At 48.1% G+C, this 26,669-nt stretch overlaps 1 protein-coding gene across 3 annotated transcripts in view; it reads left to right on the top strand.

Annotated features, from left to right (window-relative positions):
* The first annotated feature begins 7,753 nt into the window (after positions 1 to 7,753).
* Positions 7,754 to 26,669, top strand: part of Fsd2 (fibronectin type III and SPRY domain containing 2) — a 27,383-nt gene continuing 8,467 nt past the window's right edge. Inside the window, exons 1-10 of one of the 3 annotated variants that reach the window (XM_038314072.1) lie at positions 7,754 to 7,916; positions 7,995 to 8,383; positions 8,770 to 8,865; positions 13,115 to 13,345; positions 14,485 to 14,507; positions 16,382 to 16,503; positions 16,854 to 17,009; positions 20,418 to 20,552; positions 21,425 to 21,575; positions 26,403 to 26,536. In XM_038314072.1, coding sequence (XP_038170000.1) covers positions 7,754 to 7,916; positions 7,995 to 8,383; positions 8,770 to 8,865; positions 13,115 to 13,345; positions 14,485 to 14,507; positions 16,382 to 16,503; positions 16,854 to 17,009; positions 20,418 to 20,552; positions 21,425 to 21,575; positions 26,403 to 26,536 — 1,600 coding nt within the window. Of the gene's footprint in view, positions 8,384 to 8,769; positions 8,866 to 13,114; positions 13,346 to 14,484; positions 14,508 to 16,381; positions 16,504 to 16,853; positions 17,010 to 20,417; positions 20,553 to 21,424; positions 21,576 to 26,402; positions 26,537 to 26,669 lie in introns of all 3 variants that reach the window. The other 2 variants (XM_038314071.1, XM_038314073.1) reach the window with 2 other exon arrangements.

The raw sequence follows: 26,669 nt of genomic DNA, 5'->3' as shown, positions 1-26,669 counted from the left end.
GTTTCTGCCCATCTAAACAAAACTATATGGGGCTGAAGGTAGCTCATTGGTATGGCGTATGCTAAGTATACTTCAGACTTTAGGTCAATCCCCAGCCCCACACCAAAAACCAAAAACAGCAACATGAAGTGATTACCTTTTCTATCCTTCTTGATGGGTTTTTTAAAACTTTTTGTTTTATCTGTTTGGGTCTTTCCACGTAGCCATGGTTGTCCTTGAACTTCAGCGATCCTCCTGCCTCAGTCTCCCAAGTTCCCAGATTACAAGTGGCAAGAGCCACCAAGTCCAGATAATTTTTTTTCATTTTGTTTCTAATATTTTTGGATATACTGAAGTCATGGCATTTTGAAACAGCCCAAACAATAAATACAAAACCCCTAGATCAAATAACCACATACAGACTTTCAAAGGAAATCATTCTTCCCATAGTCTCAAACTCTGCATTCATCTCGACAAACTCCTACAGACAGAATGGCCAGTCCGAAGGCATGGAGCTCCGCTTAGCCTCCTCCCCTTCCACTACCAATACATGCTTATGCGTACCCACCACAGCAAAAGAAGAGTGTGACGGATTCGGAACGAGAAAGACAGTCAGCTTGATAGCCTCTGTCGTGACTCGAGTGTTCTTTTGCCTGCCTCCCGTCCTTCCTCATCACCTAATGGTACTCAAGGCAAAGGGTTTGTTTAGAGCCCGAGTCACACTTCTTGGGCCTCTCAAATGATTGGGGAAAACATTAAGGCCTGAGTAGAAAAAAAAAATTCTATCTGGGATAGGGGCAGTGGGACAGACCCTCTGGAGGGAGATGCCAGGTTGGAGAAGGTAGGCCTTGCTTCCTCCACCCTGTGCCCTTCTACCCATGCCCCCCATTTTTTGCCCCCCATCCTGTTCCCCCTCCACCCCATGGCCCCTCCACCTGGTGCCCAGAGATGGGTCCTCAAAAGGCCCCTTCAGGGAGCTGTGTTTGCTCCTGCTGGAGAGAGAGCTCCAGAAGATAAGATGAGCTGTGTTGGAGGGGGTGGTAAGTGGGGAGACTCATTGGGATCACTTGCAGCTTAGGGTTTGCCAGGAGCAAAGATGGGACCAACAGAAAAGAGTGACAGCAAGGAGTGATCTAGTTTCTGTTCCCAAAAGCCACCTCCACAAAGGAGGAGAACTCACTGGTGGTGGGACACCGGACAACTTTGGAGAGGAATAAAGCAGATTTTTAGGGAGAGAAGGGCTATCTTCTCTGGTTGTGGGAACTTCAGGGGAGGGCTCTTCACAGTGGGTTTCTCTAGACATGAGAGCGTCATAGCTGAGAGTGAGATAAGCCCCACGGCTATGTCAGCATCGGTTGTGACAGCCACTCAAACAGCCAGCTAGTCACCTTCACCCCCACTCTCACATCCCTCCCTGTGTTCTCAGTGTGGGGAGGAGAGGCCCATCTTGCTCTCCCCTGAGACAGGCATCCTGCTAAAGAGGACCAAGCTACAGAAGAGAGATGCTGATGCTCCATAAACTAGGTTTGACCTTTGATTGCTGACTTTGAAGAGACTTAAGAGTGTGTCACCTAAGAAGGAACAGAAATCACAGGCTTTACTAGTTCTTCATTCAGAGAGAGGGGAACACTTCCCACACTGCAAAGGATGATGGGAGAGAAAACAAACTGCCTCTGTCTCCAGAGCTGCATACACAAAATACTTTGAGAAAACCCAGGTGGAAGTCACACAGCCCCAGGACTCTCAGGCATTTCCATTCTGGGCTGGCCATAGCAACTCTAGCCCTCTACACGTGACCAGCCATCTGAGTCCTGGGTCTCCACCCCCACGGTAAATGAAGTCCTTCAGAGCACAGCATGTGACCGCTCCTGGTGACACTGGAGCGGTAGGCAGTGGCCAGGTTGCTGTGGCAGGTCTATATTTGGACTGTCACTCACGGCAGGCCTGTTGCTATTTGTGGTGGGAGCTAGCTCATATTACCATCCAGCTTTGGCACCCCACTTTGCAGGGTGGACTAGGCAAGGCCAGCCTGCGGAGCAGCCAGAAGTCACCAGGAAGGGGAGCTGGCTGAGCAGAGAAATCCAGTTTTCCAGCAGAAACCTAGGACCTTGGAGTTAAAGGCCCCTAAATGAGCAGGCAAGTTTGGGGATAATTATATTTTGTAACGTAAACCGTATTATCTCACTGTGCTAACACAGTCGCTGTGTTAATGCACCGTCTTTCCTTTAGCTGGGAAGGGCTGTCATAGGACGCTACGAAACTGCACGGGACACGGGCAATGTTTTCCATGCCTTCTTGAATCTGCAAGGATTCACATTGCCTGAAGATGGTAACAGGCATGAAAAAGTCTCTTAAAACTTGGGAGAAGCTGACGATTCTTGACCGGTGTCTGTCAGGTGTTTTAAGTGCGGGGCCCATTTGCTTGGACGCTTTGGAGCGCTGGACACAGCTGTCATCTGGCTAAAGTATTGTGTTGATAAATATTTTTAAATTGGAATCTGCCAGCGCCTTCTCAAAACTCGTTATTTCCATGCTTTGATTCAAATATTGATGTTTTCTGCGTGAGCTATAGGCACTCTGTCCTTGAGGAAAGTTTGGGGTCTGCGCTGGGCCTGTGAAACTGGTCAGAACCACCTTTGCCATCCTATACAGCTAACACTAAAAGGCAAACTTTCTTTAGCTGCACTTGGGGAGTTGGTAGGAGCTGTGCAGACAAGCATTTATAATTACACGCAGGATGATGTCCCTCCTGTTACGGTGTCACCTCTAGGGAGTTATTTTCAGTAGATTGGGGAGTTATTCTCAGATGTGCCCAGGCTCCCTAGGTTAAAAAAAAAAAAAGCAAGGAGATTTTTTTCCAATTAAATCATCTAAGAGACATCTCACACAGAAGGCTTAAATGAATGTCTTCTTTTTAAAGAGATTTTTCAGTGATGTGTTGATGTGTGTGTACATGTGGGTATGTGTGCATGAGTGCAGGCCAAACGTGTCAGAACCTGATCAAGGTGGAGTCCCAGGCAGTTGTGAGCAGCCTGGTGTGTGTGGCAGGAATCAAACTTGGATCCTCTGCAAGAGCAGCAAGCACGATTAACAGCTGAGCCAGCGCTCCAGCCCACATGCAGAGGAAGAGTCTCCAATACTATGTGCAGTATAGACTGTTTATTGGTTTATTGCTATATAGGTTTATTGCTTCACTACCCTATTTCAGACCATTATAAAATGGTAATTTGTGGTCAGTGCCCCCCCCCCTTCTGACTCCATTAGGAGACATAAGAAGCGCAGGAGCTGAGGGGATCTGTGTGCTGGGGGTTGTGCTGCGGGATTCGTGCTTCACTGCTGAGCAGGCAGACCAGATGACATTCACACTCAGAGAGCAGATGCTGGCGTGGAAGACTGTGCTCTTATTAGCTTGTGTGTTACGGAATGCCGGTCTTGTTGGAATCTTCTCCATGCCTCGATGTGGTACCAACTTTGAGCTCCATCTTGGAGTTGCAAGTGTGTCTTGTCAGGACCTCTGAATAATACAGAATTCTCTCTCTCTCTCTCTCTCTCTCTCTCTCTCTCTCTCTCTCTCTCTCTCTCTCTCTCACACACACACACACACACACACACACACACACACAGGTGCAAGTTTTATTTTTAGAGCGCTTATCCTCCATGCATGGGAAGCCTAAGGCTGGCTCTCAGCTCTCACTGGACTGGTGGCTAGCACACAACGCGATGCAGAGGAGCCCAGACAAACCCTGTTAAACTGATCATAAAGAAGCCCCTTGTCCTCCCCCAAACTAGTCTTGACATATTAAAATCTAGAAATTGAATTAGAGGCCCTCCAACCCTAGAAGAGCACATCTCTGCCCAGGCCACTGGGACATTTTTGTGAGGGGAATGGTGATCTCATTAGGCAACGTCTCCAGCTGAACATGAGGGTACTCAGTCTCCTCCAATCAGCGGCTCTCACGGGTCAAACGTGCAGTCAGCAGCTGACTCCCCACACTGTGGCCTTTTGCTCCCCATCCCTGGTCCTCACCCTCCACAGGTGTCCAGGTAGGAGGCTTCTGAATTGGCCAAGGGGGGAGATGCTGGTCCAAATAATATTAATAACAAGAACAGCCGGGCGGTGGTGGCGCACGCCTTTAATCCCAGCACTCGGGAGGCAGAGGCAGGCGGATCTCTGTGAGTTCGAGACCAGCCTGGTCTACAAGAGCTAGCTCCAGGACAGGCTCTAAAGCTGCAGAGAAACCCTGTCTCAAAAAACCAAAAAAAAAAAAAAAAACAAGCACAAAAGCCTTGGATGTTTATAGACAACTTAATTTGAGCAAAGCAATATATACAACAGTTCACATACTTAGATCGTTGCATCGAATGCCAACCTTATGCGGTAGATTACTAATTAACCAGCCTGTCTTATAGCCCATATATTATAGTCCATGAAAGTGAGGTAGTTTTGCAATGTCACACAGAGTGTCTCAGAGACAGAAGGTAAACCCAAGGCTATCTGAATCTAGAGAGCAGTGGCCTTGGGAAAAGGTGTGTGTGTGTGTGTGTGTGTGTGAGAGAGAGAGAGAGAGAGAGAGAGAGAGAGAGAGAGAGAGAGAGAGAGAGAGAGAGAGAGAGAGAGGAGGGGGGAAGATAGATGGCGTGTCTAGCTTTTAAAACCTGCCTGGCGCATGCGCACAGGGGGTTGACATGGCTATGTCTTACGCAGATGACGGGGCTTAGGCATGCACGCAAGGGCTTAGCTGAGTCATACGTGGATGTAACCATTCATGCGCGCACATGGGTCATGCGGGGACCATTAGACACTTCTTTTTTTTTTTTTTTTTTTTTTTTGGTGTTTTCGAGACAGGGTTTCTCTGTAGCTTTGGAGCCTGTCCTGGAACTAGCTCTTGTAGACCAGGCTGGTCTCGAACTCACAGAGATCCGCCTGCCTCTGCCTCCCGAGTGCTGGGATTAAAGACACTTCTGCCTGAGGGCTTGTCTGTACCTGCATGACTCCTAGAACCCGGAAGTATCAGTCTTACATGGCTGAAATCATTACAGCTGGTCTTCGTGAACGATGAGGCAGGCACTGGCTAGGTAGGGGAGGTAGGTGGCTGAGGAGCAGCAGAGAAGGAAGAAGGAAGCTCTCAACAGGAAGACCCTGGGTGAGATTTAACCGGGACATACTGAAAGGGGTCTAAGGAGCATAGAAGTCTGCTAGCAAAGGTGTGTGCCGTCACTTTGAGAGGAGATGGGGTTCCAGGGATCCAGAGGAGCTGAGACCGGCCTGTGATGGAGCCTTCAAGATGGCTGCCTACACATCTGAGTGCTTATGTCAGGCAGACACCCAGCGCCAAGAGCCGTGGGGCCCAGAGTCTCGTGCCTTGTGTCTAGCACCTGGTGGTGTCCTGTTCTCTGGAGTCCACACTTTGCCAGCCCCAGACACAGCCAGTGCCGAAGCAATGGATGAGACCCAGCACTATAGTCCAGGCACAGGGTGAGATCAGCAGGGCTGGCAAAGACTTCCTGGTCATTCTCCATTGCCCTGAAAGCCAGGGGACCAGGTGGGGTGACTACAGGCTAACCTCGACTTGCTGCTGCTGTTGTCTGAGATGTGGCCCCTGGAGCAGGGCTCGGTGTTCATCCTCTCGGGTTCATTTTCAGATGACGGGCCCTCTTCTTCATTCTCCCCCTTTCCCCGTGAGTCAGAGCTCACAGCAAGTATTCAACTAAAAATTACGTTGGTAACTTGATTCAGCAGAAGAATGAGCTTACTATTTAGAGACTTGTGATTATAAGAAAATTAGGTCCCAGATCCTATGTGCATATCTTTTGAAGACAGTGTCATAGATGATCAACAAATGACATTTCTTAACATAAAACATGTTTTGACATAGCAAGTCTTTGAGGGATCAGCAGCACCTCCAGGCTGCCGTGCGCCTCACCTGAGTCTAAGTCCATTTTTCTCCCTTCAATGGTTTCCAAGAACAAAACTGCCTCCGAGACTTGGAAACTTAACCTCAGTCCCCCTCACCACCATCCTGGCTCGGTTTACTCCTCATTGTAGTGGAGGATTCTTAACAGAACCATTCAGTCTTTTCTAAGAGGCGGTGAGTTCTGTTTTCTCAGTCCTGCATGTCTGAATGCTCAGCTAACCAGGCATTCCTACTGCAGGAAAATCAGGTCTCACTAATACTTGACATTACAAATTTTGGCAAATAATTTAAAAATAAAATGGAAATATGTGTGGGGGTGGGTATATGTATGTGTTTATATGAGCAAGGGCACATATAGACATGAGTGTGTAAGGCCAGATACTGGTGTCAGGTTCCTTCATTAATTACTTTCCCCCTTATTTTTTTGAGCATTTATTATAAAAGCAAAACTGTCTGAGACTGTCATGGAAGCTGGAGCTTATCGACTGGGTCAGGCTGGCTGATGAATGAGCTCCAGAGATCCGCCTGTCTCTGTCCCTTTGCCACCTCCCAGTGCTGGGTTACAGAGACATGTAACTGCTTCCGGTTTTTACCTGACCTGAATGAACTCCAGTCCCCGTGCTCCTATGGCAGGCGCTTTACTGACCAGGCCATCTCTCCAGCCCAAAAATGCATCTTTTAATGAGCGAGTGGGACTTGATCTGTTTTTTAAAAAAAACTCAAACCAAGTTTGAAAATATCACCTTTTAGAATGTAACAGGAATGAGTTTGTATTTTTTTAAATCTTGTCCACACAAGCACAGAGTGATCTTATAGCTGCCTAAGTAGATGGGAAGGGAAGTGATTTATAATAACGCCATTCCATTCTGCCAGCTCTTTCTGAAATGTATGCCAAAATTATATAATGACCTACCATGAACATTTATTTTAAATAACGTATCAGCTGACAACTTGATTAGATCCTCTTGCAATTTTGTTGGAAGCAAAGAGCTGGAAAGCACTTACCTTGAAGAAAATTTTTTCTTACCCATTCATTAATGTCACTCACTCTCAGCATCGATACCGATACTTCAGATTGTCCTTTCATCTAGTCCCCTGGAGGTTTTATCAAATTCCCAAGCAATGAAATCTTACTGGTGGAATAATCAGAATGAACAGGAAAGATGTTTTGCTTTTATAATAAAGAAGAGAAGGGCTGTTGAGAAAAGAGAACCTCAGATGCTGCCTCATTCCCGGGCAAAGCAGCTCCGAGAAAGACTAAGTACAAACCTGAGGATCTGAAAGCTGATAACTCCTTAGTGTCCGTGCCCACATTCCCCGTGGAAAATCCCATCCATATACATGTGCCGTGGCGTAAAGATCAGTATTATCAATGCCGTCTTTTGAAAGAGACTGAACATGAACAAAAGAGAGAGGGAAATGATAACAGAAGGGAAAGAAGGTTATTTTGAGGCTGGTATCATGCGTACTATTATTTTATAACTAATTATTCCACAGCTTGATCACTTAAAATAATCAGTATTTATCATCTTACATAGTTTATGAGGGCTGAGGATTGAGAAAAGGTCTTCATGGTAATTTTGGTTCAGGGTGGTGCTCCCCATTGCCTTTCTGCAACAGGGTCTTCAACTCCCTATGATTGCTAGCCAGCCTTGGCTCACCTGTGCCTCGTGGATTTTTCTTGATTGTTGAGCAATTGTGAGTCACCTCCAGTCTGGACAATTTGGTGAATTAGCTTGCCATGATATGGACTAGGACAATAACTTCTTCAATGCCTTCTTGGGAACTGACATTCATCTCTTCTATGTCCTAGGACTCAGAATATTCACTGACTGTCTGAGAAGGACTGTTTGATATCAATGGAGGAGGACGCAGGGGAGGAGCTGGGGCTGGGCGGGTCAAGGGCCCACACAGACTTCCACTTCTATCACATGGACCTGTATGACTCCGAAGACAGACTGCAGCTCTTCCCGGGAGAAAGCGGCAGAATCAGGAGCGAAATAATTCAGGCTGAACTGACCAGTGAGCCGAGAGGGGCAGGGGACAGCAAGAGTCTCCCAAAGGAAGTGGATGACCTCGTCCACTTATACGGACTTGAAGATGACCATGAGTTAGGGGATGAGTTTGTTGATGAGCACAGACTAGGGACTCTGGAGTATCCTCCTTATGGCCCGAGGAGGAGAGACCCAACCAGGGAGCAGAGAGACTGGGCGCTTAGCGAGGCAGCCGAGGCCGAGGACCTGGGCTATGGAGGGCAAGGCCTTCCCGGCCAGTGCCAAGACCTCCGGGAAGCCTACAGGTACACGCACGGCCGTGCCAGCGAGGAGTATGAATGCTACGTCATCCCAGAGGAGGAGGATGAGGAAGAAGAACCTGCTGATGTCTTCTGTGCCACTTGCAAGACGCCAGTAAGAACTGCTGAGAAGGATGTGGAGGCACACGAGGGACATGAAGTCATGCCACTCAACAAAGCGCTGGAAAGCGCCAAGGTAGCAGGTCTCCTTCCATCTTTGTCTGCAGAGGGTATGTGTGTCTCAAGGAGGCGGAACACATCCTACATGCCTCCTCAGGCATGGAGTGGGGGGGGGCGGGGATGGAGAGATGGCTCCGCAGTTAAGAGCACTGGTTCCCTTTGTAGAGGACTTGGGTTCAATTCCCAGCACCCACACAGTAGCTCACAACCACTATAACTGTGGTCCCAGGGGATCTGATGGCCTCTTCTGGCCTCTGTGGCTGCTACACACACACACACACACACACACACACACACAAGTGTACAGACATACATGCAGACAAGCATCCATATGCATATTTTTTTAATTTAAAGATGGTAGAGCAAGCACAGCATTAATGCCTTGTTTGTTCTGCTCCATAGGATGAAATTCACAAAAACATGTGCAGATTGGAGCAGCAGATTATCGAGATGGAAAATTTTGCTAGCCACCTGGAGGAGGTGTTCATCACGGTGGAGGTGAGGACGTCCTTGAGGACTTCACCACCCGTGTGGCTTCCGCCTGTGGCCACACCATGCAGGTGGTCCTAGTGAGCTCCGGAAGCTATCTCTTAGAATGTGAGGTGTTACCCATAGGCCTCCCACCAGCCCTGGGCAGCCACAGAGGTGATGGTCTCTTGTCTGCATCCTCTACTATGTCCTCTGTGTCCTCTAGGTGGGGGAGGCTGGTGTGTGTGTATCTCCAAGCCTACTGCATGGGATGTTTCAAAGCCAGTGTGTTATACATGCTTATTGCATAGATAGATAAAGCAGAAAATTTCCAAAGTGCCAATTGCACAGGGTTTAGATTTTTTTTTTTTTTTTTTTTTTTTTTTTTGGTTTTTCGAGACAGTGTTTCCCTGTAGTTTCTAGAGCCTGTCCTGGAACTAGCTCTTGTAGACCAGGCTGGCCTCGAACTCAGAGATCCGCCTGCCTCTGCCTCCTGAGTGCTGGGATTAAAGGCGTGCGCCACCACCGCCCGGCTAGTTTTTTTTTTATTCTAACAATGATGACTCCATGGTAGCACCATCCAGATGGTGAAATGAACAGGGTTTTTTTTTTGTCCTTGGAGTTGGGATGGGGTGGGGGGAGGTATGTGTGTGTTTGTGTGCACCTGTGTATACAAGTGTACATGTACATGTACATGTATGTTCATACATGTGAGGGTCAGAGGTCAAGTTTGGTATCTTCCTCAGTCACTCTGTACCTTATTTTTTGAGACTGAGTCTATGACTAAAATTAGAGCTCTCTAATTTGGCTAGCCTAGCTGACCAGCAAGATGTGGAGATTCCCCTGTCTCGGCTGCCCTCAGTGTTGGGATTACATAGGATCGCTGCTGCACCTGTTTTTTTTATATAGGCGCTGGAGATCCAGACCCAGGCCTTCATGCCCACATGGCAAGCGCTTCACCAACTGAGCCACTTCCCAGGCCCCTGCCCTTGGTGGGCTTTGTGTTTGGTTGGTTGTTTTTGTCCTCTTCTTTCTATTCCTGCTCTCAGTCTCACCCTGGGATTCCCATGGGTACCATCTGATGGCCTGCTGTATCATCAGACATGGCGGGACATGTGGTTGCCTTCATCTCTGGAGTTTTTCATTTTAGGTCTTTAGGGTGGCATCATGTCACCGTATTCAGTGAGGGGTGAGCCCCCACCCCTTTGAAAATACTCATTGTACATTTTGTGTTACATCAGGAATTCTCACACGTTTATGATGTGTGTTGAGCATATTCCCCCAACTCCACTCCCCTCTTTTATCTTCCCTGTTCCTCTCCCCTTAATATTCTCTGTTCCCTAGACACTTCCATTCCATTTGTACATACATGATTTTATGAAATCTATGTAAGATGTAGGAACCACGAATGGGAGAGAATGTATATTTGTCTTCTGAGACTAGCTTAATTCACCACTTAATTGGATTCTCTCCACCAGCATCCATTTTCCTGTAAACGATTCCATTGTATATATGGTCTACAGAGTGAGTTCCAGGACATCCAGGGCTATATAGAGACCCTGTCTCAAAAAAACAAAAAACCAAAAGGTTGACAACAGGGCACCTGAGTGAGAGTACTTAGGGGCCCTGATTATTGTTTGGGGGTTCACTTTACAGGGTTCAAGAAGAGGAGTTTGGACATTAGGGGTATAATTTGGGCAATTTGCTATTTCGACCAACAGGCTTAGATTACATGAACCCTTGCTTGCTGCTCATATCCCTTCCCATGATGCATCTGACTTTACTTATTATAGACGCTCAATTATGTGAAGCATAAGATGGTAATACAGCGCTCTCTCCTCTCTGAAAGCTCACTTTGAGGACACAGTCTGACTTTATATGGTTGCACCCAAATCCAGTCTAGGCCAGACCAGCCCACTGCCCATAGTCCTAGATTGTATTCCAGGATGGGTTTGCAGGGAAATGGGGTGTTATCAAGGATTGCAGAGAAGAGTAACTATCTCCATTGTTTAGAGCATGTATACATGCAGTTCTATGCAAACAGGGGTCCTAGATTGCTAACAGGCTGCTAGGTGCCTTGTCTGGAATCTAGGAGTGTGCAGAGCCCAAGACAAGTGGAGTCCAGGGTTGCTAAGCTATTCCCTGTGTCTGCATTGCCTCAATAGTGACTTCTCATCATTCAATGCCAGTTCTCTCCCTGTCCTGAAATGGGGAGAAGGCAGGTGCTTCATCCATGGACCAAGATTATTGAGCTGGAAGCTGTTCTTAGTTGCCCAGCTGGGCATACTCTAGATCTCCACAGAGAAAGTGTAAATCCTCTGTCCTGGCCAGCTTTAGTTGAACACTGCAAGACATTCATTCTTCACCCTCAGTCTTAAAGGGGAGAGAGCTGTCCGGCTATTCCTGTGGAAGGAGTGGGAAGGATGGGAGCTCTTCTACTTCCAAGCACAAAGTGGTAGGAGGAGAGATAGGAATGAGACAGTCAGGGCAGACTTGCTGGCTAGGACTGGAGAGATGACTCCGAGATTAACAACACTGTTGCTCTTCCAGAGGACCTGGGATTGGTTACCAGGTGGCTCACAATAGCCTGTAATTCTAGGTCTGGATGTCCAATGCCCCCTTCTGGCCTCTGCGGGTACTGCACACATGTGGCGTGTGGACACACATGCAGGCAAAACACCAAACTTTTTAAAAGTTCCTTACACTCTATTCTGTCACCATGTCACCTGTCACACTCTCAGATCCGAGCATCTTCATCCCCAGTGAGGATACTGGGATCCTCCTGTAATCTCCACCAGAGGCACACCTACTGCTTGACCCTCTCACCATTCTGACTGAGTCTTATGCACACAGTAGGTGCTTAATAATAGTTCTGAGAGACCTCTGCAAGCCTCTTCTTTGGAAATGTCCTTGTCATTGCATGAAGGTGGCCACAGTCAAAGACCACTCCTTTGTGCTTCCAGTGGGAGGAAAGGACACTGGAAATCCGTCTCCTCTACTGTTTCCCAGCCTCTGAGCCTCCAGCGTAAATACTGTAGGTATCAGCCAGGTGTGTTGATGCGTGTCTGTAATCCCAGCACTTACAAACCTAAGGCAAGAGGATTGCTGTGAATTCCAGGCCTACCTGGCCTGCACAGTAGGTGCCATATAGGGACACGTTAGTAAGATGCTATGTCAAGAAAACCAACACATTCATAAATGCCACCCATATGAGAGTTGTTGTCTACATCCTTCTTCCAGCATTTCCTCATTCACCAGGCACTGCCATTTGCTACAACCCTTCCTTCTCTGCTATCCTAATCTCTCCTCGTTTCCGTGAACAGAGTTGGTACACTCCCAGTGTTTATCCATGGATCCGTTAGTGAGGACAGATATCGTGAGCTGTGAGAGCACAGGGGGGAATGGCAGGCGGACCTCTCTCAGGGCAAACACTTTTGCCTCGAAGTCAGAGCTCCCTGCAACAAGCTGATTAACCATTGATGAGCTGCAAGGCTGGTTGCTATGGTAATAGGAGGTAGCTGAAACAGGGCGAGGTTTGCAACATGGTGCCAGGAAAGGCAGCAGCACTTTCTGACAAGGCCGTTCAGGGCTGGGGAGCACAGATCTCACTTGGTGAAGTTCAAGGACCTGAGTTTGACCCCAAGAACCCACATAGAAAAGCTGGGTGTGGGGGGCTGGAGAGATGGCTCAGAGGTTAAGAGCATTGCCTGCTCTTCCAAAGGTCCTGAGTTCAAATCCCAGCAACCACATAGTGGCTCACAACCATCTGTAATGAGGTCTGGTGCCCTCTTCTGGCGTGCAGGCATACACACAGACAGAATATTGTACAATAAATAAATAAATATTAAAAAACATTTTTAAAAAAAGAAAAGCTGGGTGTGGCAACACATGCTTGTAATCCCAGTGCTGGGGGGGGGGGAGGGCAGATAGAGGAAGATCTCTGGGGCACACTGGCCAGCCAGTCTAACCTAATTGGCACACTGCCTGCCAGTGAGAGACTCTGTGGATGACACTTGAGGTTAGCCTCTGACTTCCACATGCACAAACATGTATGTACACACACATGTTCACATGCATTAATTAAATAAGTAATTAAAGATCATTCCTGGGGACGTCAGAAGGAATCGCTTCTGTTTTCACGTCCCCAGCATCTTGCTAAGAGATGAGATAAAATGAAGGGGTGAAAACAGCTCGGGGTAGACAGAGCTTCAGGTCCCCAGTGACTCGAGCCAACACAGCACATGCGCTAAAATGATGCCTGAGCTCAACTGTCTTGCAGGAGAATTTTGGAAGACAAGAGCAAAACTTTGAGTCACATTACAATGAGATCTTGGAAACCCTCGCTCAAAAGTATGAAGAAAAAATTCAAGCCCTAGGGGAGAAAAAGAAAGAGAAGCTGGAGGCTTTATACGGACAGCTGGTCACCTGCGGAGAAAACCTCGACACCTGCAGAGAGCTGATGGAGACCATAGAGGACATGTGTCACCAAGAGAAGGTGCAGTTCCTGAAGGTCCGTGCTGACATAGAAAGGGAAGGGGCAGAACCCTGAGATGGAATCCCGGGTCTAACCTAGAGTAGGCTAGCCCACCCGTGCTGACACAGAAAGGGAAGGGGCAGAACCCTGAGATGGAATCCCGGGTCTAGCCTAGAGTAGGCTAGCCCCCCTTTTCTCCCAGAGGTCCACATCTATCTTATGTTCGTGGTGTGAGGCTGTCCCCCTTTCTCTCCACATCACCTCATTGGTAGCCAAGCAGGCAGAGATACCTGGCCCTTCCCTTCCCCACTCCCCAGGTAACTCCAAGCCTTGTCCCTCTGTCCCTTGCTCGTGGAGGTGGCAAAGGCAGTGCCATGAGAGTTTCTTGGTTGCCTTTGTGGCTGCTCTTGGGTCTCTGGGAGAAAGTTGGTCCAGGTTAATAAGGTACCTTAAATTGCCCTGTGCTGAGGATGGCAGTTGTAAATCTTGCTTTGTAACTTCATGCATATGCCAAAATACAAAATATCCATGCCTTAATTATATTCAGATCATTTAAATCTGGCCCAAACCCCATGTAATGAAGTTATGAGAATGTCAACCGCATTTAGAGATCTTGCAAGGTCCCATGAGACTATGGGGCAGATGTGGTTTCGCAGAGATCTTCAGGGTCATCTTAGCTGCTGAATATGACCCCCTCATTGTCCAAGCTCACAGCTACTCCTCAAAGCCAAAACTCCTTTCAGCCTGATCATGGTAAGAGACCCTGATTGAAGGTGGACAGCCATCTGGCAAGTGCCCTAAGAGGACCCAGTGCTCAACCTCTTGAGCCCGCGGTCCCACGGTGCCACTGCATCTCACATGCAGAATGTAGAAAACACACATTACCTATGATGATGGACACCTGTGACAGCCACAGGGCCCCACAGCAGAGGAACCATTAAGTAAACAATGGCGTTTCTAGGCAACGATCCCTTGCAGTTCTTTGTAGTCAGTGGTCTGAAGGACCCTGTGTGACCCAGGAGGTGCAGGGGTATGGAAGGAATACACAAGGATGGTAGGTTTGTTAGGGTGATTTTCCCCCTTTTTATAATTTTCAACTTTAAAAAAATTACATATTATATTGCTGAGAAAAAAATACCTCCTAATCTGGTTTAATATTTTCTCTTCCTTTCCAGGATGCAGTGGCTATGACTGACAGGTAATGGTTTGTCCTGACCTAGTTTCTGTTTCCACTCCTTTCCCTTCCAGACTCGGCTCCACTGGGCTACGGCTTCCCTCTTCAGCTCCGGTGACCCTATAAATAGAATACTACCAACTTTGGAATGGCAGCGTGGGGCCAGTAGGGCCCTTTAGAGTTGAATCTTAGAATCTCTGGGCTGGAAGGGAGCGTGTGTGGTGAGGCCCACCCAGCAAGACTGTGCTTGGGTGCCCCCCACACACACATGGGGACTTTGTTTCACTGGGAGAAACTAAGGACTGGATCGTGCCCCCAGCTCCCCTCCCACCTTGGTCATGCTGTGCAGGAAAACATGCACATTTTAAAGTCGGACACAGCAGAGCAGAAACACTGCTTCCACAGTGACCTTGGACAGCTCCAAGACAATGCCCGCCTTCTCTGTTTATAAACAGGGCTGGCTCTGTGCAAACTTAATAAGACAGTGTCTGGGAGCAGTATGGGAACTTAATAGTGCCAGGGCCTACATACATATGTTTTGGCAAAAATGGAGCTGGATTTCAAATTCCACCGTTGCCACTTGGAGCAGACGCAGGACCATCCGTCTAGAGCCTCTGGAGAAGCAACAAGAGGGCTCCTGACCATGGGGAGTGTGAGGCTGCAGAGTAGAACCCCCAAGTACCAAGGACGGGGGATGATGTGGGAGTAGATGTGGATCTGCATCCTGCTGAAGGATGGACTTCCCCTCATTCTTAGGCCCAACCCTTCCCCCGTCCCTGGGAGGGGTTAGACCAATGTCTCTCAACTGTGGATCAGAATCCCTTTGGGGAGGGGTCAAACAACCTTTTCACAGGGGTCTCCTGAGACCATGGAAAACACAGATATCTACATTACAATCCGTAACAGTAACAAAAATACAGTTATGAGGTAGCAACAAAATAGTTCTATGGTCGGGAGTCACCACAGCATGAGAACTGCATTAAAGGGTTGCAGCGTTAGGAAGGGGGAGGACCACTGGCCTGGACAGTGATGGGTGGTTTGGGTAGGAACTGTTCTCTAACAGGCTCAAGGGTCGAAGGCTTTGTTCTCAGAGCAACTGTGTTCAGAAATTAGGGTTCTGGGGAAAGGACTGGATCAGTAGAGCCCCAATCTCATGAATGGGGATCCTTTGATTTGTTCATAATTCTGTGGTACAGTGAGGAGCTGGTAGAGTTGAAGAGTTGGGGCCTAGCGGAAGGAAGTGGTCACTAGAGATTTGCCTTTGAGGCAGAGCCTTGTCCCTGGCCCCTCCTTCTTGCCTCTCTGCTTTCTGGCTGCCCCAGAAGCAGCTTTCCTCCATTTTGCCCCTCCCCCACCACCATGCTTTCCCACAGGGCCCAAGAACAATGGGGCCCCTGACCGTGGACTTAAACCGTGGGCCAAAGTAAACATTGCCTCCCTTCCAGTGCTTATCTCTGTGATTTGTGAAAGTCATAAGATTATGATGAGGTAACCTCCTGGTCCATCATCAAATCAGATAGCAGAATCCAGAAGCATGGGAAAAAAAACATGCAAGTTTGGCAAAGGAGCCTCTATTCCCTCCTAGTGACCTAGCACTTTAGATGAACCTTAAGAAGAAATCCCCTCCATCTTTGTGTGAATTTGTGTTTTTTTTTTTTTTTTTTTTTTAAAGAAAACATGTGTGAGTGTTTTGTCTGCATGGTCTGTGGTCCGTGTGAGTATCTGGTGTCCATAGAGGCCAGAAGAGGTTGTCGCATACCCTGGGACCAGGTTACAGAGGGTTGTGAGCTGCCACGTCAGTACCGGCAATTGAACCTAGATCCTCTGGAAGGACAGCCAGTGCTCTTAACTGCCGAGTCAACTCCCCAGGCCCTGGCCATGTCTTTGTATACCTACAGACTGGGGAAATTCCTGAAAACCAAAACAGACGTGGAGCTCTCTGCACAGCCTGAGTTTGAAGACCAGACATTGGATTTCTCTGATGTGGAGCAGCTGATGGACTCCATCAACACTGTTCCAGGTGGGGATCTAGCCTGTGTGCATCTCCACAGGGGGGAGGGGGAGAGGGAGAGGGAGAGGGAGGGACAGAGGGAGGGAGGGAGGGAGGGAGGGAGGGAGGGAGAGAGAGAGAGAGAGAGAGAGAGAGAGAGAGAGAGAGAGAGAGAACGAGAACATGAATGGACCTAGATGGATGGTAATGTTCAGTTGTCAATATTTAAATAATGCCTGGCAACACTGAGAAAGACTGGACATTTTCTAGTAACACAGCTGCGTAGAATTGAACTAGAAACTACTCACCTACCTAAAAAGTCTCTTTCTCTGAGTCTGGTCTTCAAACTCAATGTTGCTTTCTCTCTTTTCGATTTTTAGCTCCCTCTGCTCCAGTGATAAATCCTCAAGCCCCCAACTCGGCCACAGGGTCCTCCGTCCGTGTGTGCTGGAGTTTATACTCTGATGACACTGTGGAGAGCTATCTGCTGTCCTACAGGCCAGTACGGGACAGCTCACCTGGCAAGGACCAAGCAGGTAAGGTCTAGACCCTGAAAGAACTCCTGCTGACCAGAATGCTTCCAGGAACGGCCCCTTGTTTCTGGGCAGCTCTGTGTCTATCTTCACCCCCAGGGAAATGGCTTGGGTGGTACTAGGGCAGGGGCCACCCTTCCCCCAATAATCCATCAGCCTGTCTCCTGTGAGCAATGTATTTGTATTAGCTGTCAGTTAGTTACTTTTGTTGTTGCTGTGAACGAGAAACAGCTTTAGCAGGGGAGAGTTTATTTTGGCTCACAGTTGGAGGGTCCAGTCCAGCACCAAGGGAGGGCGTAGTAGCAGGTGCACGAGCAGCTGGTTACATTGTATCCACAGTCAAGAAACAGCCATGCATGCTGGTATTCTACTCGGTTTCTCCTTTATATGCAGCCTGGGACCTCCACCCACAGAATGATGGCACTCACATTCAAAGTGGGTCACTCCTCCTCAGCTAAACCTCTTTGGAAATGCCTTCATAGACACCCAGAGGCCTGTCTCCTTGGTGATTCAAAATCTCATCAAGTTGAAATTAAGATTAATCATTAGTCAGCTTGCTGTTACCATAGCAACTATCAAAGATTAAATCTACTTTTAAAGAAGAAACTTTAGTAGCCCATAGTTTTCATCCTTAATGACACAGCATATCACAATAGAAGGTGGCAGAGAAGCTGCTCACCTGGTAGCATCCATGGGGCCAAGAGAAACAGGGAGGGACTGGGGATACCATTATCTCTTTCAGAGTCATGTCCCCAATGTCTAGATGCCATATCATGTCTAGACGCCACATCATGCCTAGACGTCACATCATGCCTAGATGCCACATCATGTCTAGACACCACATCATATCTAGATGCCATATCATGACTAGATGTCACATCATGTCTAGACACCACATCATGTCTAGACACCACATCATGTCTAGACGCCACATCATATCTAGACGCCATATCATGACTAGATGTCACATCATGTCTAGACGTCACACCATGTCTAGACGTCACATCACGACTAGACGTCCGCATTTCACAGTTCTCCGCCCCATCTGCTCCCTTCATTCTTTCTGAGCACTCTTCTCTGAACCTCCCTGAGCCTTGGACCATAGCCCACCCATCCACAGCTAACCACTCAGGGTCATTTATACTTGGCACTTTGACCAGTTTTGAATCTCTGTATAAACCACTACCTGCTGCATAAAGAAACTTTTCTGGCCAAGGTTGAGAGCAACACAGATCTATGGATACAATCATAAATGTTTATAGAGTGCAGTTTAGCAACATGGCCACTTATCAAACAATAGTCGGTTCCCCACTAGGGTCTATGATCTCCCTAGTCATGGACTTCTAACCAGGTTTACAGTACCAGGCATCAAATCATTCCCGTGAACCAAACCTCATAACCAATTAGAAAGCGGCTGGTTACCCTCATAACTACCAGGCCACTATTGTATCAGAGAGTAGATTTGCCACCAGCAACTCAGGGATGCAGCATGAATGGTCCAGTGCTGGGACAGATCACTGATGCCTTTTTCTCATGGTCAGGGCATGAATGGTCCAGTGCTGGGACAGATCACTGATGCCTTTTTCCCACGGTCAGGGATGCAGCATGAACGGTCCAGTGCTGGGACAGATCACTGATGCCTTTTTCCCACGGTCAGGGCATGAATGGTCCAGTGCTGGGACAGATCACTGATGTCTTTTTCCCACGGTCAGGGATGCAGCGTGAATGGTCCAGTGCTGGCACAGATCACTGATGCCTTTTTCCCACGGTCAGGGCATGAATGGTCCAGTGCTGGGACAGATCACTGATGTCTTTTTCCCATGGTCAGGGATGCAGCTTCTGGGACACTGATGTCTTTTCCCACAGGAGCCTGCAGAGTGCCCACTGGCACTGTGAGGGTCATCCAGCAGGAAGGATCTTAGTTCCAACTTGATCTTTCTATGCTCTTTGAGCGGGTCATGTGTTGTTTTCAGCAAGAGTGTGTTACCATCTAGTTCTGATGGGCAGCCAGCAGCGGTAGCAAGTGCCTGTATTGTTTAGCGTGGTCACGCCTGCCTGCTTCTGTGCTTCCTACCACAAACAACGCTTTTCCCCCTGAAACCATAAGCCCCAATACACTCTGCCAGAAGCCACATTAGTCACACAGTTTTATCGTAGCCAACACAGCAGCCGATTCCTAAAACTGATTTTCATTGATAACCTCTGGCTTCTGAGAGCAGATTTATCCACGCATGCAGGGTATTTGGTTTTGTTAGTTTAGCAAGTAACAGATTTCTTTAATACTTTTTCATACCTTTCAATTGGTTAGATTTCTGAGAGAAGGTCTAAGTAACCTAGAGTGGCCTTGAACTCACAGCTAGTCTCCTGCCTCAGCCTCCTTGGTACTAGGATTACTAATGTGCACCATCATGCCTTGTGCCAGTTAATTTTTGCCCTGTAGCAATTCTCCTACCTCAGAATTTAGTGTCTTAAAATAACACACATTTATTGTCTTACAATTTTATGGGTTGTTTATTGTCTCAGGCAATTCAGGTCTGAGACCCCCTTGAGTGTGCTCTGATGGTCCAAGGTGACCTTACTCATTATGATGGTTTATCTCCTTCGTCAGCTTGAAGGATTTAAACCACCATGGAAACACATCTGTGGGTGTGTCTGTGGAGGTGTTTCCAGAAAGGTTTAACAGAGCAGGCTTGACCCACCCGGTCTCAGAGGTGTGAACAGGGAAAGCGCCTTCAGCAGAGATCAGCTCTGCTTCCAGAGTAAGGACAAGTTGTGAGTGAGTGCTGTAGCCCCCTTGCCTTCCCTGCCCTGAGCAGGAATCCTTCCTCAAGTTGCCTCTTAGCAGGTAAAAGTAATTAAAGTCTTCTCCCCTGGCTTTAGCTGGGCCAGCTGGTGCAAGGGAAAGGGTGAGGGGCTTCCTCCCCAGGGCCTTGAACTCACACACAGTGAAAGCATTCCCAGCAGTAAGGGGGCAAGTCTGTCACTGGGTCCCAAGCCTCCTCTTGCATCTTGTTTGTCACTGTACCACTGCTGAACTGTCACCTAAGTAAGCCTGACTTCAAAAATTGGCTAGGGGGCTGGAGAGATGACTCAGAGGTTAAGAGCACCGCCTGCTCTTCCAAAGGTCCTGAGTTTAATTCCCAGCAACCACAAGGTGGTTCACAATCATCTGTAATGAGGTCTGGTGCCCTCCTCTGGCCTGCAGGCATACACAAAGACAGAATATTGTATACATAATAAACAATAAATAAATTTTTAAAAAAATTGGCTAGGATTGCAGAGGCTCTTAGCACAGGGGGGTCGTGCCTGTAGGGGAGGGAGGAATCTGCAGCCCTGTCTTTTACAACGGGGACACAGTAAAGCCACTCTGCCTTGAAAGGTTTGAATTCTGACCTTTCCTTTTTCTTCCAGAGTTTACCAAGACGGTCAAAGAGACATATTGCTCAGTGACAAATCTTGAGCCAAATACCCAATATGAGTTTTGGGTGGTCGCTCAGAACAGGACCGGCCCCAGCCCCTCCAGTGAGCACGCAGTGTATATGACAGGTACTGAACGGTTCATTCTCATTCAAGGTGACACGGGAGTTGTGGGTTTCTAGACGTGACTGGGTTTTCCATTTCATTTGAAAGGACAGAAAGAGCTGCGTGTCGGTTACTTTTCTTCTCTGTGTGTTGTTTAATGCATTAGATCTACATGCCTGGTGTTGTAGGGACGTTTTTTTTCCCCATAGTTGGTCCATCACCCACAGTTTACTGACAATCGGGACTTGTATTAAGTTACTTTTCTATGGCTGTTTTGAAACACCATGCCCCAGGCAATTTAAAGAGGGAAGGGTTTATTTAGGGTTACAGTTCCAGAGAGATAAGAATCACAGCAGAGCTGGGTGGTGGTGGCTCACGCCTTTAATCCCAGCACTCTGGAGGCCGAGGCAGGCGGATCTCTGTGAGTTCGAGGCCAGCCTGGTCTACAAGAGCTAGTTCCATGAAAGCTAGGACTGTTACACAGAGGAAGGAAGGAAGGAAGGAAGGAAGGAAGGAAGGAAGGAAGGAAGGAAGGAAAGAAAAGAACAATCATGGTAGACATATGGCAACAGGTACAGTAGCTGGAGCAGGAGACTGAGGGCTCATATCTTAACTACAAGTGCTAGCAGAGCGTGAACGTGTGTGAGCCTTTACATTCTCAAAGCCACCTACAGTGACACACTTCCTCCAACAAGGCTACACCTCCTGAGAACTCTTCAAACAGGGTTACCAACTGGGGACCAAGCATTCAAATGCCCTAGGCTACGTGGGACATTTATTACTCAAACCACCACAGCCCCAGGAATGTCTGAAAGGGTGCCCGGGTACTTGCATGCTGTGGTGATGGCCGGGCCAGAGCCTAATGGTTGGTCCTGTCGCCTTTCTCCTGTGCTCAGCCCCCTCTCCCCCCACTATAAAACGTGAGATGATCAGAAGCTGTGAAGAGGCTGCGCTGATTTGCTGGGAGTCTGGGAACCTGAATCCTGTGGACTCCTACACAGTGGAGCTGATCCAGGCAGAGACGCCGGAAGCCTCGGGGGTAACTGAGTGAGTCTGGAGGCCTTGGCTGGGTACTACAGCCTGTGCAGTGTGGGGACAAGGTCACATTTGTGGCACACGGCAGCCTTAGTTAGGTTACTTAAGGTGCCTGAGAAGTACCTAGAATGTTATTGATCATGAATGAGGAATACAAGAGGCAAAACCCTGTGTTAGGTTTTTTTTGTTTTGTTTTTTGTTTTTTTCCAAAACATGGGGAGGGTAGTTTTTGCTTGTTTTGTTTTGATTTTTGTTTTTTAAGACAAGGTTTCTCTGTATAGTTCTGGTTGTCCTGGAACTCACTTTGTAGACCAGGCTGGCCTCGAACTTACAGAGATCTGCCTGCCTCTGCCTCCTAGTGCTGGGATCAAAAGCAGGTATCGCTACCGCTACCACTACCGCTACCGCTACCGCTACCTCCTGGCTCTGGGTAAGTGTGCTTGCTGTGCGAGTGGGCGTGTCTGAGTTAGGATCCCGCCCCCATCTCCTGTGTCAAGCTGGGCGTGGCTCCTCACCTTGTCACCAAGATGCTGTAGTGGTGGAGACAGGTGGAACACTGGGCTCGCTGGCTGCTGGCCCAGCTCCAGGATCAGTGAGAGACTCTGTCTCAAAGGGAGAAGGCAGAAAGTGACAGAGAAGAACACTCCGTGTCCTCCTCAGCCTTATGTGTGCACACAAGGGTACATAACCTATACATACCTATATGTGCACAGACTGCACACATAAGCACACTCAAGCACACATGTGCACATGCACACACACAGTCTAATTAAAACTTATCTTTAGGCCAACCATAGTGGCATATACCTGTAAACTGAGAACTTGAGAGGTTAGGGTAGAAAGCTTTGCCAAGAGATGGTCTGGTCTATAGAGTAAGACCTTGTCTCAGGAAACAACAATAAAAACAAAACAATCACTGGGTGCACGCCTTTAATCCCAGCACTTGAGAAGCAGAGGCAGCTGGCAGATCTCTAAATTCAAGGCCAGGCTGGTCTACTACAGAGTGAGTTCCAGAGTAGTTGGGGGACACAAAGACACACCCCCACCCATCTCAAAAAACCAAAATAAACAAACAACTTCTCAAAACAAACAAACAAAACAATCTAGGCTCAGTGTTACTCGTCTGTAATTCCAGCACTGGGAAGGTGGAGGCTGGAGGATCAGGAGTTCAAGGTCATTCTCATCTATATAGCAAATTCAAGCCAAGCACGTGTTTGAGATTCTGCCTTAAAAAAATTGCTTTTCATTCATGTACCAAGTATCAAGCACTGAGGACCTTAGAGAACTAGAAAAACCACGTTTCTTGCCCTGTGGAGCTCACGGTCTGAAGCAGATGGGAGGAACACAAACCAATAATCCCACGCTAGCTCTGAATAGGGTACTAGGGTTTTCTTTATTGAAAAGGGAAACTCACGGATCACAGCAAGGAAACAGGAGGGGAGGTCCAACATCCAGGTGTGGGATGGAGAAGAGACCAAGAGGGTGATCCTGTTGCCCTTTTGGTACCCCAAAGCCACGCCCCGTCTGATCCAGCCTCTCAAAGGCTGAAGGAGGTTACCCATCACCTCCCAATTTTGTCTAAATAAGAGAGTTCCAAACCCAATATAAAACTATACACAATAAGAACAGATATCAAGTATAAAAATTGGAATTACAACCAGTATAAACAATATTAAATAAGGAACATGTGTTGAATGTTTTAATAATTATTCTATCCTAAGGAGTCTAAATCTTGTATTAGAAATGGCTTGACAAAATCATAAGAGAAAAGTAACTATGAGTATCTAATCTTCAATCCCATTGAAAGCCTGAGAAGGGAGATAATATTTCTTGAGTAGGTAGGAAGTGCAATCAAGCAGCTTCCAAACTATGTAGTATATGATGGAGACAACTGGCTACCTGGGCAATCACCCAAAGTTTTATTTGCAATGTTGAAGCAACCAACTTTGGCTAAGGTCTAGAGTAACTGACAGATCATTTCTAGAGGCAGGAAAAATTTAAAACTATCTTACCCTGTCTTGGCAAGGTTTGGCAGTCTTTCTTTTCTTTTCTTTCTTTTTTTTTATCCTGCTTGTCCAGTCTGGACACCATGCATTTTGTCAGTGGTTGAGAGGTTGAGGCATGGGTAGTTTTTTACCCAAAGGCCAGTTTTGCCAAGAAGAAAACAAGCTCCAAGTGGAGTGTCTTTGGTGTTCAACATTCTCTTGGGAATAGATCGGTGCTGCCAGGAGCAATTGTGCTTCATGCCAATAGAACCCTAATTATTTAAATGTCATGGGAGAAAAATAAGTACAAGCAAACCAATAAACTATGTGTAAAACACACAATCCCGAGAAGGAAATATTATGGAGAGAGCGCTAGCAGAGGCGGGGCCTGCTTTTTTGATAGATGTTTAAACTGAGTCCAGGATAGGAGGACTAAGCCTGAGAAGGGCAGGAGTGAACCAGATGTTTTGGGGGAGAGAAGGGCTTCAGGGCATGACCTTGGGGGACAAGGGTGGGCTGGATGCGCCACAGGACGGGGGGGGGGGGCTTAAAGTGACTGAATAAGGTATGAGGAAGAAGGGCACAGGAATGACAAGAGACTCAGTGTACCAAGTACAAAGGTTACAGAAGGCTGTCTGGAGAACGCGAGGCCTTCCCACGACCAAGAGGACAGGACATGGTGGCCACCAGCGTCTACGGGTCCCAAGAGCTATGGCAAGGCACCACAGAGGAAGTCTGGCTGCTTCTGGCTTAAAGCCAGGCCATTCTGAAGCTTGCAGATCAAGGGATCATCCAGCTGGGCAGCCCAGCCCCTGCCTGGCATGGAGTCTAGCTGAGCTCTGCTGTGGAGCGCAGCACCAAGCTGCACCAAAAGAATGGAGGCAGCTTTTAGGGAAGCAAAGTATTTATTTATTTGTTTGTTTGTTTACTTACTTATTTATTAAACAGCCTAACCTCAGCTTCTCCTCCCTCTTTTCTCTCCTCCACTCCCCCCTCCTCCCTATTCCCCTGCTTAATCCACCCCTCTTCCATAATCACTCAGAAAGGGAGGTAAATTCTAAAGCTGGCCTTGTATGGGAGCCTATGTAAGAAAGTGTGAACTTACTGTGGACCGTGGATGGGGCAGAATACAGAATGCTTCCCACGGAGCACCGTCTATAAAGAATTGCATAAACAGTGGTGAGCAAACACACTTGAAAAAGCAAGGACATGAAGCATGCCCACATTATCTCTGTGGGAAAGGCAAAGGCCTGGGAAGAATATTCTTGGCTCTTTGCACATGACCAAAGATGATAAGACTCAACTTCAGGTGTATTCCCTTGCTGCGCTTGTATTTACTTGAGAGGACTGTAAATGTCACCTCGTGTTGTGCTTGCTTTACTAAGAAAACGAGAAGCGCTTTGTTTGCGTTGCTCTCGAGTTCAGATGCCTGGAGTCCCCTGGCTACTCCACGCAGATCTTTGGCATTTTCCTTCAATCTGTGGAGACTAAGCATCGCCAGCCAGGCATGACTGACCGCTATGGAATCTAACATGAATCCTATTTACCTGTTCCTGCCAGGATCTATGTGCCTATAACCACATCAAAGCTAACCTTTGTTCTCTACTTCTGAAGACAGTCAGAAGTCAGGGGAGGGGCCCAGTGGTTCTGACCACCATAGTGATCCAGGTTTCCTTCACTTTTTGTAATAACCCGGGACCTTGGGCCAACCCATAGTGATGGAGCCCTCAGAGGACTGGTCAGCAGCTTGGGTGGTCTGTAGTGGTGCTCACTCTCCCAGACAGACTGACTCACATGTCCCGTCTCTGAAGGGAAAGCTATAGCTTCTCCACAGGCTGTGGCTCTTTCTTCCTCCATCCCTCATCCCATACCAACAACCCTTCATTCCCCAGCTCCCGCTTCACTTTCTCCTTGCCACGGGACCCCTGTGCGTGTGTCCTCTGTGCAGGAGACTGTTCTATCCCCTTTGCCGCAGGACCCCTGCGCATGCGTCCTCTGTGCAGGAGACTGTTCTATCCCCTCTCACCTGTTTTAAACATCACTTTTCAGAGCTCAGCTTGAAAGCCACCACCATCCTTCCACACTGTTGCACTCCATAGGCTTGTCATGAATACCATGACAGCCTCTCGAGAAAGGCCTCTCCTCCCCTACACACTGCAGGTTCCCCAGGAACGGGGATTGTGTTCAGTTTCCCCCAGGACATAGATAGCACCTGGCACAGAAGATGCTTTGCTAATATCTACTGAATGAACATGCAGAAGGGCCCCTCTGGCCCAGAGCTGCAGCCTCCGACATGGCGTCCTGTCCCTGGCTGGGTAAACCATCACATTTGTACATGAGCACCATCCTGAAGACTCCGCTCGTCCACTGAGCTGGAATGAGTTTGACAGCTGCAGAAATCCAGATGGGGCTATACAAGCTTGTACTCTCTACGGTCCACCCGAAATGGACTGGATTAGCCTCCGTGGCAGCTGTTTTTAACAAGGTTGTCTGGTCAGAGACATACACTGGCAGGCTCCTATGGGTCCAGGACTGTTCTGCTATTCCTGTACTCAGTCCTGCCCTCAGGAGGTCATGCCCCTAACAGCCAGAGACACAGGGTGTATGCTCCACAATGTTCCAGTACACGCTTTGAGCACAGTGCTAGGTCCTTGGAGAACCTGGCTGAGGAACTTGGAAGGGCGACAGCTGGACACAGACTGGCAAGCTAACTGAACTTTGGGAGCCTGCTCTGAGAGCTGAGCCTACACTCCTGTCTGTGCTGCTGTGGGCTAGAGGGAGCACAGTGTGTGTGAGAGGGATGGCTGGTGTGTGCCTGGGCTCATGCTGACGCTCATTCTGCTTCTGCACACAGGTCTGTCATCGGCATCCCAACCTGTGAGTCCCTGATCCAGCTGCAGCCTAGACACAGCTACACGATCTACGTCCGAGCCCTCAATGTCGGGGGCACCAGTGCCAGGAGTGAGCCTGCGACAGTGCACACCACAGGTCTGTGCCCCAGCCACATACTCTTGGGACTGTGTTACAGACTCGGTACTGCCAAGAGTGCACCAGAAAAAAAAACTAACTATGACACTGTGGGCAGATCAGGCATAGATGAAGGCCTAAGCCCCAAAGAACT

Source organism: Arvicola amphibius, chromosome 12, assembly GCF_903992535.2.
Source record: "Arvicola amphibius chromosome 12, mArvAmp1.2, whole genome shotgun sequence".
Classification (NCBI taxonomy): Eukaryota; Metazoa; Chordata; class Mammalia; order Rodentia; family Cricetidae; genus Arvicola; species Arvicola amphibius.
Note: the sequence above shows the minus strand (reverse complement) of the source record. Positions and strands in the feature narration are given on the sequence as shown.